This window comes from Notechis scutatus, chromosome Z (assembly GCF_049901735.1).
Source record: "Notechis scutatus isolate UNSWTSFEM ecotype Mainland chromosome Z, rNotScu1.2, whole genome shotgun sequence".
Taxonomy (NCBI): domain Eukaryota; kingdom Metazoa; phylum Chordata; class Lepidosauria; order Squamata; family Elapidae; genus Notechis; species Notechis scutatus.
The window spans coordinates 141,373,027-141,385,371 of NC_142025.1; the positions used below are offsets into that span (position 1 = coordinate 141,373,027).

The 12,345-nt window shown below is 40.1% G+C and overlaps 1 protein-coding gene across 2 annotated transcripts; it reads right to left on the reverse strand.

Annotated features, from left to right (window-relative positions):
- Window positions 1–1,002: 1,002 nt before the first annotated feature.
- On the reverse strand, window positions 1,003–11,922 carry LOC113422486 (apoptosis-associated speck-like protein containing a CARD). 2 transcript variants are annotated; one of them, XM_026683472.2, is made up of 3 exons: window positions 10,765–11,922; window positions 9,059–9,118; window positions 1,003–3,932 (listed from the first exon to the last, which is right to left on the reverse strand). In XM_026683472.2, exons 1-3 carry the CDS (start codon window positions 11,039–11,041, stop codon window positions 3,649–3,651), a joined length of 621 nt encoding a protein of 206 aa, XP_026539257.1. In that variant the 5' UTR covers window positions 11,042–11,922; the 3' UTR covers window positions 1,003–3,648. The 2 variants fall into 2 exon arrangements, with proteins under 2 accessions (XP_026539257.1, XP_026539258.1); XM_026683473.2 differs by lacking the exons at window positions 9,059–9,118; window positions 10,765–11,922 and adding an exon at window positions 5,600–5,980.
- Window positions 11,923–12,345: the final 423 nt, after the last annotated feature.

Below are 12,345 nucleotides of genomic sequence, written 5' to 3' on the forward strand. Positions count from 1 at the left end.
CATCCTGTTGGTTTTCTGTCTGTTTGTTCTTGTAGCGGCTATTGCGGTCATTACATTCTGTTTTTTCTTCTGGGGCTGCTGGGTCTTTTGTTTGGCTTAGGATATTTTGGAGGACTTTAGTTGGTTTATGTGCTGCAATGATTCCATTTGCTCGTAAAGGTCTGCTGGGGGTTTCTGAGATGTTTTTGTTATCGTGATATATCCTTTTTATAGCTTGTGTTAGTTACGCTATATCGGGTTGATTGGTCAGGCACTTTTAAAATTTTTATTTAGTTATTAAGTTTGTATGCCACGCATCTCCCCTACAAGATGTCTCTGGGCAACTTTGATGAAGTTGTGTGGAAATCAATTTGGTTGGAAAATGTTGTATAGATTGTCTGTTTCCTCCTTTTGCTGCTCAGGGTTGCTGCAGTGTTTTGCTTGCCTGAGTAGAGATCTTACACAGATCCTTTTGTGGGAAATTGTTATTACTTTGACAACTAGGTTTGGTTATTACAAAAAGTAATAGTAATTTATTTATTACCAAAATAATAACCCAACCTCCTATGAGATATGTCAGCCCACCCAGCATAGGCTGTTCTCAGGAAATCTCAGCCTGGACCCAGGAAAGCAGCACGCAGGCTTTCCTTTCACGCTGCGGGGCAAGCCAAGTGAGAGGTGCTTTCACCATGGACACCCTGGGTTGCAAGGTATGCAAATGACTCCAGGCCTTTCCTGCAAGGCACCTTCAGCCCAGAGAGGATCCTGGCCAGGTAATACTGGTTTTCCAAGGGCCCCCAGATCTCCAAAGGTGTTTTTATCTTTCTCTTTTCCAGGAAGTGGGAAATCAGAGTTGCTCTACTCCTGAAAAAATATCCCCACAGGTTCCACATGTTATCCCCCCTCCCATGGAAAATGAGAAGTGGAATTGCCCAGGAGGGGAGCGAACCGGCAGCCATAGCGTTGTCCCCAATTTGGATCTGAGCCTTGTGTTGAAGCGGATGAAGAACTCCAGACTCGAGGTGCAGTTTTTGTTTCCTTTTATTGAAGCGCTCCAAGAAAAGGGGTCCTGGCCAGAAAATGCCTAGGAACCCTGAACAATAGAATTAGGAAAGCGTTATACAATTTCACTAAAGCGCAAGGTGGGATGAGGCAGGATATAAGAAATATTATCTAATAAACATTTTAGTAATGATCTAACCATTGTTCTATTGGTTTCTAGCCATCTCTATTCCTAAAACTTGACTAGTTAATTCTCTAGGAGTTATCTAATACATGTTATTTCCTCCAGGCCATCCATATTCTTAACTTCTAGCTGTAGTATGCAGGATGTCTAACTTTTGGTACTGTTATCAGACCTTTAACCACCCAAAGTTGATGCAAGTTTTACACGTTCATGTTCTCTGTGAATAAGCATTCTTTGTTCTTGCCTGTCAGGCTGCACAATTACAGTAGAACCTCTGGTCACCAATGCTTCTGACCACGACCAAATCGGGTGACAAGTAAAAATTTCAGAAAATGTTTGCATCTGGTCATGAACAAATAATCATGTGGCGATCAAACACAGCCGTGGCGATTTCCCCTTCCACGGCATTTTTAAAAATGCGCATGCGCAGTCAGTCTCGCTTTTGGTCATGACCAAATCGGGTTGCGACCGAAGTCATGGAACAGATTACGGTTGAGACTGGAGGTTCTACTGTATAGGCTTCCCAGTTTTCTTTCAAGTGTATGCCATAGCCTTGCTTTATTTTAGAAGACAGCTCACCAGTAGCTCCATGACATGGCTTTGGACCTCTGAACCAATTAAAGACCTTTCCCAACAGCTTCCTGAAGGTGTTAAATAAGAGGGATTAGAGCCTCAGTCCCGAAGCACTTTGCAAATTAAGGACTTTAAGCTTAGCCTTTCTCACCTGTTTGGAACCCTGTTACCCTATAATATCATCCTAACAACCTACTCCCCGAAACTGAGCCAGAACAACCATAAATGATCAATGTTATGGAGAGCTGCTAAGGATCAAAGAGAACCAGGATGGTGGTATCATCTCAATTTTGGATTTGCTACAAGTGATCAACAAGCATAATCAATGCTGAGTCAGTGCTAAAATCATCCTATGTTATAGCAATAGCACTTAGACTTATATACTGCTTTATAGTGCTTTACAGCTCTCTCTAAGTAGTTTACAGAGTCAGCATATGGGTCCTCATTTTACCCACCTTGGAAGGATGGAAGGCTGAGTCAACCTTGAGCCTGATGAGATTTGAACTGCCAAACTGCAGGCAGCTGGCTGCAGCAGAAGTAGCTTGCAGTACTGCACTCTAACCGCTGCGTCACCGAGCTTCAGTCATTATCTATATGGAATCAGGAATTTTCTTTTGTCATACCTTAAGAAGCTTTATGGCGCATTTGTAAAGATGGTGAGGTCCTCAGGAGATCCATTTCAGTACTGAACATATCCAAGGAAATGTAAGTGCAGCTGTTTTATCCAGGCCGGATTGATGAATAATACTTTGCTTTATTCTAGGAGAAACATAGTAAAATGCTAAAGGAAAGTGGAATAAATTTTTGTTTTTAGACCCCAGAATCCATATATAGATCCCCAAATAGTCTGTGTTTGTGATTTCGAAGAAAAAGTTGCTTAAAAATGTAAAACATCTCAAGGATATCTGAACTTTCATGTTCATAAAACAAGAGAGTCCAAAGGACTGAGAAGCTGGTCAAAATATATGGATTTATCAGTTTGCTCTATAATTGATCAGTTGCCCATGGAATAGAATGAGGTAAGTTTAACACAATAATATTCTCCCCCAGAAGAGGACACTCCTAAGGTGGGATTTAATATTTGTTTGCCAGTCTTTCTGTATCTTTCTTTGCAGTAGTAGATGATCTCCTACAACTGAGCAAGCTGGTTAGGTTTTGAATGGATCTGAGGATCCCAGTTTCTTATCCTAGTGTGGATCAAAGGAGTTACATAGCACATAGATCTTTTTTGAGTCCTGAAATGTGTGATGTCTTCCTTGGATGACTCTTCAGATTCTTCTCAGGTCAGTCCAAGGGAGGATGAACTCATTCCTGGCATATCAGGAACTAGGTTAATTAATGACTCTGAATGGCTGGCTGAAAGAGAGGGCTTCGGCTGGGGACACCTTGCAGGGGTGGACGGTCAATGAAAAGGAGGAGGAACTGCCTTCCGTGGTGGAACTGAGAGCAGAGAAAAGATAAGAGCAATGGAGATCTGCCACATTACTCAGGAGAAGGCCCTGCCCATTTTCATGGGTTGCACTGGAAAGCTATTTATCACAGCAGACAGAGGGAACGTGTTAGGTTTCTGGCTGGGTATGTTTGTTCCTGGTGCTTTGGCCTTTGGAGACTTTGAACTTCTCTTGCCAAGTGAACTTCTGTGGGTGTATTTCAGTTTGGCCTGGTGGATTTAAGTTTGTTTGGTGGACTTATTTGCTGGAGCGACTTTCCACTGTTTTATGGACTATTGGCTATTGCCTTGTGGATTAACCTTAGCCTGCTTGTGGCTGGATTTATTTGGGATAGTTCTGAAGCTGAGTGAAGGAAATTGCTGGGGAACATTAATAAACTCTCCAAACCACATTTATGTGTGTGAGAGAGAGAGAGTGGGGCAGCACAAAATGGTTTAATTTTCCATCTTCCTTGTTGCTTCATTTCCCTTCTAGGTCTTTGACGAGATACGGATTTACGTCCTTCAGTGCATTTTTCATTTGATCTTTGCAGTGGTCGTTCCAGCTAGGAACTAACTTATAAAGCTCTCGCATTTTCGCCTGATTAGTTTCCTTCGAACAGATTTCTTGGTATTGTCCTTCATTTATGATGGACTTCTGCAACAGCTTATCCAGCACCTGTTCCACTGTGGCAGTTCGCTGGATCAGCTGCTCCCTGAACTGGTCGATGAAATGCCGGTGAGAAGAACTAGATGGTTGATTCCCTGTCAAGAAATGACAAGAAGAAAAGAACTCTTATATGCTCCCAATATAGTCTTAGACTAGCTGCAAACTCCTTCTCTTTGCCTCAAGGCTAACATTCATCCTAAACAGCTCTCAGATGTGTGATCCATCCACTCCCAGAATTATCAGTGAAGGCCATTCTTGGCTGCGGCATTTGGGATGTTGAAGTGCACACACCTGGAAGTTGCATAGGTTGAGAAACACTGCTGTAGGCTTTGGGAACAGGGAGAGCAAGTTAATGATTTCTAACAGCATTTTAGGTCCTTCCCAAATAGTAGAATTGGGAGAAGACATTCTAACATGTTAAGAAGCATAAAACAAATGTCTTCAGTATATGTACCAATACAGAGGAAGTGTTTTAGAGGAAGTGGTCACTGAAAGGAGAAACAGGTTGTGCAAAACAGCATTCTAGTACATGCTGGCTGATTGCTTGAGTTTGACTTTCTGCCTGTGGAAACATATCTGAATTGCTCTGCCTTGGCCAACTTTTGTTATATGGAAAATAGCTTGGGGAAACACCAGATATTCCTACCTAAACATGCCAGCTCTTGTCCCTTGCTATAGCTGACCATTATAGCAGTAAACCTTTTGTTTTTTTTAAAGGAGAGCAACTTCTCATTTTTAAATATAGTACATAAAACTTCTTAAAGTTTCTAGGAAACTTTCACATTACTATTGTACTATTTATGAATGAGTGATAGCAAGCACAATGAGTATGTAGGTCATTTTTCATTGGGACTATTCTGTTCAGATAGTGCATAGAGTGTACGTGAATAAGTAAGACTTAACATGGGTACCATTCCAAGAAAGAACACTTTTCTGACAATTGAACTACGAGTGTCAGAAAAGGAAAAGAATGCTTTAAAAATGTTTTAAAATCCTAAATGCCATATCCAGAGCAGATGTTGCCAAGAAATCTGGGAAGTCCTTCTGAGGCGATTTTGTTCACAAATATTACACGCATGTAATCCAGAAGGAGAACAGATTAAAATAAAATAAAAAGCCAGATAAAGTTCTATAGTTCATAAACAGAAAAGAAATGATGTAATAAGTGAAAATAAGAAGGTGAGATTTTACAAAAAGGTTAAAAAAATTGTTTTTCAAATATGATAGGGAATGGTTATAATACTGTAATACTGAATACGTTAGCGAGGAATGTCTATACAAGAACTTCAGAAGATAGCAAGGGCCATAAGCATCTAAGGAAAAATATTATAAAATATGTGAGAATAAGGGAGCCCACCAAACTTTAAGAAGAGTAAGCAGAAGCTATGATGATTTTAAAGTTATTTTAGGAAAAAGATGCATACTTTGCTGTGCTTTTTTTTTTAAACACGACTTTTTGAACACCTATAATTTTAATGTTTTCTATAGAAACAGAAGGAAGACAGCAGAACTAAAAAAAAAACAACAACAACAACCCTTAGGCGCCAAAACAAAACATACCGCCTGATAAGTTTACTTGTTTCATTTTTGAATAAGCTTTACCAGAAAAAGTTCTCAAAAGGTGATTTCGGAAGATTTGGCAATCCGGTTTGCAACAAGAATGGCCACGGGGACAAGATCCTGCAAATGATTCCTCTGCTATCAAGCAACCCGGAACAGATCTGGATCAATTCTCTCCCCCCCTCAATCCCCCAGCCTTTACCGATTCCAGAGGCAGCCACTAGTTTTTCGGCTTGGGGATTGCAGTGGCAGCGTCTCAGCACCGCGGCTGTCACCTCTACGGCGTAATCCTGGCTGTAAGAGTCGAGCAGGAGCTCGCTCAAATCCTGCGCGTCCGCCTTCTGCAACCGCCCTCGGGGGATATTGTCGTAGCCCGGTTTGACCGGGAATTCGTGGAGGTTCGTTTTGAACTTTCGGAGCTCGTCCTCCGTCAAATCCTCCAGCGTCTCCTCCAGGCATTTTTGAATGGTTTTGGGCATATTTGCGCCCTTCCGGGATCAGCCCCAAACCACGAGTGATTCGGAGGGTGGCAGGGAATTAACGCAGGGAGAAAGTATTTTCGGTTTCGCTCAGTTCAGCGAGTCTTCCTGATGCGACCTCCGGAAAAGGGAGGATCCACCGCTGCCCTGGAAATGCAGATTGATCAGCCTCTTTCAACGTCCAAAAGGTGCTTTTTTTCAGGAGGCAACTGGACTTGTTTTTTCTTTGGAAGAGTTTTTTCTTTTCATCTGAGGAGCTTCTTCAGCTCTGACTGGATGGTGGGGAATGGAAGGATTTATATTCCTTGCAGATAGCTGGTCATTTGCATCCTTTTCAGAGGGTGGTTGAAGCACTGGGATGTTTATCTGTGTCCTCAGGGTCACCTGAGTGGCACTCCTGGTTCCTATAGTCTGCAATTCTGCCCCCCCCCCATCCATTTCTACTCCCACACCATTCAAAGGATGTTCATCCCAAATTGTATAGCTAAGAGGATGATTCCCAATTTGGGATGAACACTCTTTGAATCGTGTGGGAGTAGAGGGGGGAAAAAATGTAGGCTACGGGAACCAGGTGATCCTGAGGACACAGATAAACCTCCAGATAAAAAAGTGACATGACAGTTTTTTACACTTATGACAGTTGCAGCATCCTCATGGTCATGTGATTTACATTCGGATGCTTGACAACTGATTCATATTTATGATGATTGCATCGTCTCAGGGCCATCTGATCTCCTTTTGACAAGTAAAATGAATGGGAAAGGCCAGTTTCACTTAACAACTGGGTTACTAACTCTAAGGAAACTAGGCCTGTCCTGTAGAATCAGCTTGAAAGTTTATTTTGGAGGAATCCCTAGAAATAGGACCCAAATTTATAAAGAAAATGGAAGAGTTTGGTGCGGTGGCAGGTCTTAAAATAAACAAGGAAAAGACCAAAATATTGACAAAGAATCTTACAAATAAACAGAAAATTGAACTGACAGAAAAGATGGACATGCAGATAACTAAAAAAGTTAAGTACCTGGGAATTTTGCTAACAGCCATTAAAGAAGACTATACTAAATTAATCCAGCAAATAAAGACGGATCTGGATAAATGGAAAAATCTACAGCTGTCGTTGGTCGGAAGGATAGCTATAACAAAAAATGAATATTCTACTGAAATTGCTATCCTTTATTTCAAGTAACCCTGATAAAATTAGGAAAAAAGTTTTTTGAGGACTTAAATAGACTGATGTCAAAGTTCATCTAGGAAGGCAAAAAACCAAGAATCAAATTGAAAATACTACAAGACACCAAAAACAAGGGAGGGTTTGGGCTCCCGGATTGGGAACTATACTACCAGTCTTAAGTGCTCACATGGGTGAAGGAGTGGGTAAACTTAAAGAACAAAAGAATATTGACGATAGAAGAGCATAATCTACAATTGGGGTGGCATGCATCTATATGGTATGGGAAAAATAAGCTACATAGATACTTCCAAAGGCACTATATTAGAAGTGCTCTGTTGTCAGTATAGGGAAAAAAATCAAACAGAATCACTATATGAAAATACCGGTCTGGCTATCTATGATGGAAGTGCTAATATACCCTAATGTTTTAGATCCGGATAAAATTGTAAGATATAAAGATATACATAATGAACAAGGGGATTTAAAATCTAAACAGGAAATTAAAAAGCAGGGAATTGACTGGCAGCCACATATCCAAATTAAAATGAGACATAAAGAAGATACAGAAATATATATTCTATAAGGAACTCCAAGAACTGGATAAAATATTGTTAGGGATAGATGAAAAATTAATAAAGAAAATTTATAATTACTTATTGAATTTCAAAATGGAAGAAGAATGTGTAAAAGAAACTATGATGATATAGGCAATTTTTTTTGATACACCGTAGAATTAGATAATTGCCAAAAATTGTGGGAAAGAAATTATAAATTAACGATATCAACAGCTTACAAAGAAAACCTGTACAATTTTTTTTTTATAGATGGCACTTGCCACCAACAAGAATGGCAAAAAAGTTTCCAAATATGTCACCAGAGTGTTGGAAATGCAAACAGGTCCTGGGATCCTACTATCATATGTAGTGGACTGTCCAGCGGCAAAAAAAAATATTGGTCAAAGATAAAAAGATGATTAGAAGACAGCACAGCAAATAGATCTAAAACCAGAATCATTCTTATTAGGTATATTACTGGGGAAATATAATAAAAAAAACCACGTATGTAATGTGTAATAACAGCAGTTAGAATTACACATGCACAAAATTGGAAAAACGAAAAACCTACCGATGAAAAGGTAATTTAAAAAAATTAGAATATGCCAAATTGGATAGTTTAATGATGGAACTTAAAGAGGAAAGAAATTACTACTTAACATGGGACGGATTGTACAAATGATTAAATAACAGGTACAGAGATTAGTAACCATAATGAAAGAAGATTAACAAAAGAGAAATAAATACATGTATATAGATATATGTAAGAATATATGTTGTAAGCAATATCACTATCAGACTGCACGTGAATATAGATTAAAATGTATAGAGTGATAAATGTAATAGAGTGTTATGGTATAACTATGAAAACAATAGTTATAATTATGATGTACAATACTTGGTATTTAAAAGAGACTACACTGTATGACTATGAGAATAATGGTTATAACCAGAGGGTATAATATGATGTATATTTAAAAAGGACTTGAATAGCCAGTACACTGCCATTGCAAAACTGGAAATGTGATGTATAATAAAGGAAAATGTACATTAAAAATATTATATTTAAAAAAAGTCAGGATAGAGTTGGGATGACTGGATGCAACTAAGCATTTACTGGCCAGATACCTTTCCTTGCACTACGTGGAGTTCACAGCAGATATTTTTTCTTTGGCCCTAGGAGAGAAACATCTGCTCACTACCTAGGATTGAACTCTCAACCTTCCAAGTGGGAGGTGAGAGTCTTAATCACGTGTATACACAAATATGTTCTTTATCAAGGTTTTCATATCATCTCCCTGCCATTCCTTGGGGTTTAAGGGAGAAATCAAATGGTTGTGAAACTGAAATTCACTTAAATTTGTTCTAAGCCACATGTGTTCCAAGTGAGAGGATGTGGCAAGTCAATAAATGGTCATGCAGGCTAATTCCTATCTATGGATGGAGAAGGAACTCACCAGCTTGTCTTGAGTGGGTGCTGAGCTGGGGCACAGGTTCCTGAACAGAATTGGAGGCATCTGGAGGGAAAAAAAGGTTACTGTGCAAAACCAGCAATAAATAGACACTGCACATAATTTTGTCTGTCCTGTAGAATCAGCTTGATGGACCCTGGTGAGTTCGATTGGGGATTATACCTGAGGCTGTAGTACGCAATTTGATTGAGTTCTTCTTCTCCACCTAGAATGAAGCTGTGCTGGCAACTTTAGACTGGATTGCATTTATGCAGACACTCTTTATGTGAAGACTCTGCTGTGCTCTCTGGATTTTGGAGGACCTCCAGAGAATGAGGCCTAGAAAGAGTGAAACTGACTGGAAATAGGCAAGAGTCTTTATTATTGTGGTGATAAGAGCAGCAAAACCGGCTTCATTCTCTGCTCTTATTGTGTCCTCTGACTGCTGGCCAGAGGCTTTGTTCAGGGCAACAGCCCTACGTGGATAAGAATAAACTTGCTATGATAAATTATGTCCTGGCAATTTATATCTGGTTCTTCTGCCCCTGAAGATGACTTGTAATGTCAGTTAGCACAATTTCTGAGGTAAAAACAGAGACTGGAGTTCGATGTAATGAGTGCATCACACCAGTTTCTCTTTATTCCCTTTTCAATTGTTTTCAGACACAATTTAATGTGTACTGTCAAAATATAAAATCCTTTATGGTTTGGGATTATTGTATCTGAAGAAAATGCACCTTCATTTCCATTCTTACCTTTGTCCTAAGCAAATACAACAGAAGCTTTATTGCTTTATTCTTTGACCATATCCAAATACTGGAGGCCTAACAATCTTCAAAGCTTTGGGCACCCAACCTGCCAAGGGACACCCAAAGTGGTCTTTATTGCTTTTGGAGCATCAAAATACAGAAATAAGTTTGTGATGCTCTGATATTTCTAACTTTTTAGGGCTGCTTTTATTTTCTGTTACTAGATTACTCTTTATTGCATTATATTTATTATACATGGCATTTTAATGTCTCATATCTTTTATAAAAGGTATCAACTTTTAGCTTAATGCTTTCATTATTTCGATTTTATGGCTGTGCAGGTGTGTGTGTATGTGTGTATGTGTGTATGTATATACACACACATATATATACATATACATATATGTGTGTGTGTATTTGTGTGTGTATGCATATATATGTATATATATATATATATATATATTGTGTGTGCGCATATGAATATATAAAATATTCATAAACATTAGACAAATGCTTAAATAAATAATTGTGCCTGCATAATTAGCATGCACTGAAAAACCGATAAGCAATTGTGTGTAAAACTGGGCTTGGTTTCCATAGAAATTACAAAATATATTATATTTTATATTATAAAATATATTATATATAAAATATAACATATGAGCAAAGGGGGTAGATCTGTTTCATAGCCAACTTTTGGAAAGAGAAATCAGAATCCCAGCAAAGAAAGCTGAAAAGTTTTCAGAACTTTTCTGAAGTTCAGAACTTTTCAAAGAAATCAGAATCCCAGCTCTGTGGAAGCTGAAAAGTTGTTTCTTCCTTTGGCTGGTCAGTTGAGATTGAAGTAGCTCAACCTCCTCCAAAGTTCTGGCTTGGGAACTAAGATCCAACCCATCCGGGGCTTGCTGGAGCTGCCCCGGGGGTCAGTCTTTCTTCCGCGTCATCTCCGCCCGTCATCTCTACCTTTCCCGGTGTCCCTGAGAAGCTTCTGCGCTTGGGGCTTGCAGTTGCTGTCCGACAGCACCTTGGCGGCCACTTCCACGGCGTAGTCCTGGCAATAGTAACTGACCAGGAGGTCGCTGAGTTTGAGCGCGCTCGCCTTCTGCAGGGGTCCTCGGGGGATGTTGCTGAAGCCTTCCTTGACCGGGAACTCGTTGAGCTTCGCCTTGAATTTTTCCAGCTCGGTGTCCGTTAGGTTCTCCAGGGCTTCTGACAGGCAGCTGCGGACGCTCTTGGCCATCGTGCTCCTTCTCCTCCTTCCGAGAAAACGGGGACAATTTCGGAAGGAAGAGAAAGAAAGGCGCGAAGCGGAAAAGGCGCGCAAGGGGGAGGGGGAGGGAGCTCGGTCTCCGTTACTTTCGCTTTTTAGCCTTTTGTTTCCCGTTCCGGACCTGATCTGTTTATTGCTGCAGAGAATCTGGAGATTTCCGGAGGATCTGGTAGAATTAAGGATTCAGACGTGCAGTTTGCGCAACGCCTGAATTTTACAGGGACAGAGGAGCATATAAATAACATTGGGTACCCATTGAAAAAAAAAGAGACTTAGGACTAATTTTTCATACTTATGACCGTCGCAGCATTCCCAGGGATCGTGTGATTTACATTTGGATGCCGGACAAGTGGTTCATACTTATGATGGTAGGAGATCTCCTTTTGCAACCTTCTGACAAGCAAAGTCAATGGGGAAGCCAGATTCACTTCAACTACTGAGTTACTAAGTTAACAACTGCAGGGATTCCCTTAACAAACGTGGCAAGAAAGGCCATACAATGAGGCGAAACGCACTTAACAAATTTCTCACTTAGCAACATAAATTCTGGCCTCAATTGTGGTTGTAAGCCAAGGATTACCTGGAATGCAAATTGGGTCTATATATAAATAGCAATAGCACTTAGACTTATATACCGCTTCACAGTGCTTTAAAGCTTTCTCTAAGCAGTTTACAGAGCCAGGTAATCGCCTCCAACAATCTGGGTCCTCATTTTACCAACCATGGATGGATGGAAGGCTGAGTCAACCTTGAGCTGGTCAAGATTAAACTTCTGGTTCTGGACAGAATTCTAACCATTATGCCACCATGGCTCCTAATGCTAACAAATAAATTCAATTTGTTTGTTTCAGCCCAGTCTAACATTGTGTTTGTTTTATCCAGCAAAATTTGAGCCAATAATTACGCTGAGAGATAAAACTAAGGTTTAACCAGAGGCGGCATTCAGCAGATTCTGACCAGTTCTGGGGAACCAGTAGCAGAAATTTTGGGTAGTTCGGAAAACTGGCAAATGGAATTGTCATTAAACAAATGGCTGAAAGTCAAGGACTATCTGTATTGTGCTATGGGCTTTCATAAAATTCACACCTAAAAGGGATGTTAGAAAGCATGCAAAGGATTCCATCTCTCCATTTATCAGTGCAAAAATATCCGAACAGGAGTAGATTTGGTGAAGGCGGAGAAAGAAAGCCCGAGTTCAAAAAAGGATCGGATCTGACTGGGGTACAAAGGATTCCCCCCCCCCAAAATACTTTTCTGCACAGGAAGCAGAAAAA

What these genes read in the sequence shown, in the direction of transcription:
- LOC113422486 (XM_026683472.2), bottom strand. Translation starts at nt 11,041, where the DNA reads ATGGCCAAGAGCGTCCGCAGCTGCCTGTCAGAAGCCCTGGAGAACCTA. An exon ending in TCTCAGGGACACCGGGAAAG is followed by an intron (nt 9,119 to 10,764) that starts GTAGAGATGACG and finishes TTTTCCCTCCAG; the next exon opens with ATGCCTCCAATTCTGTTCAG. An exon ending in CACCCACTCAAGACAAGCTG is followed by an intron (nt 3,933 to 9,058) that starts GTGAGTTCCTTC and finishes ATTTCTTGACAG; the next exon opens with GGAATCAACCATCTAGTTCT.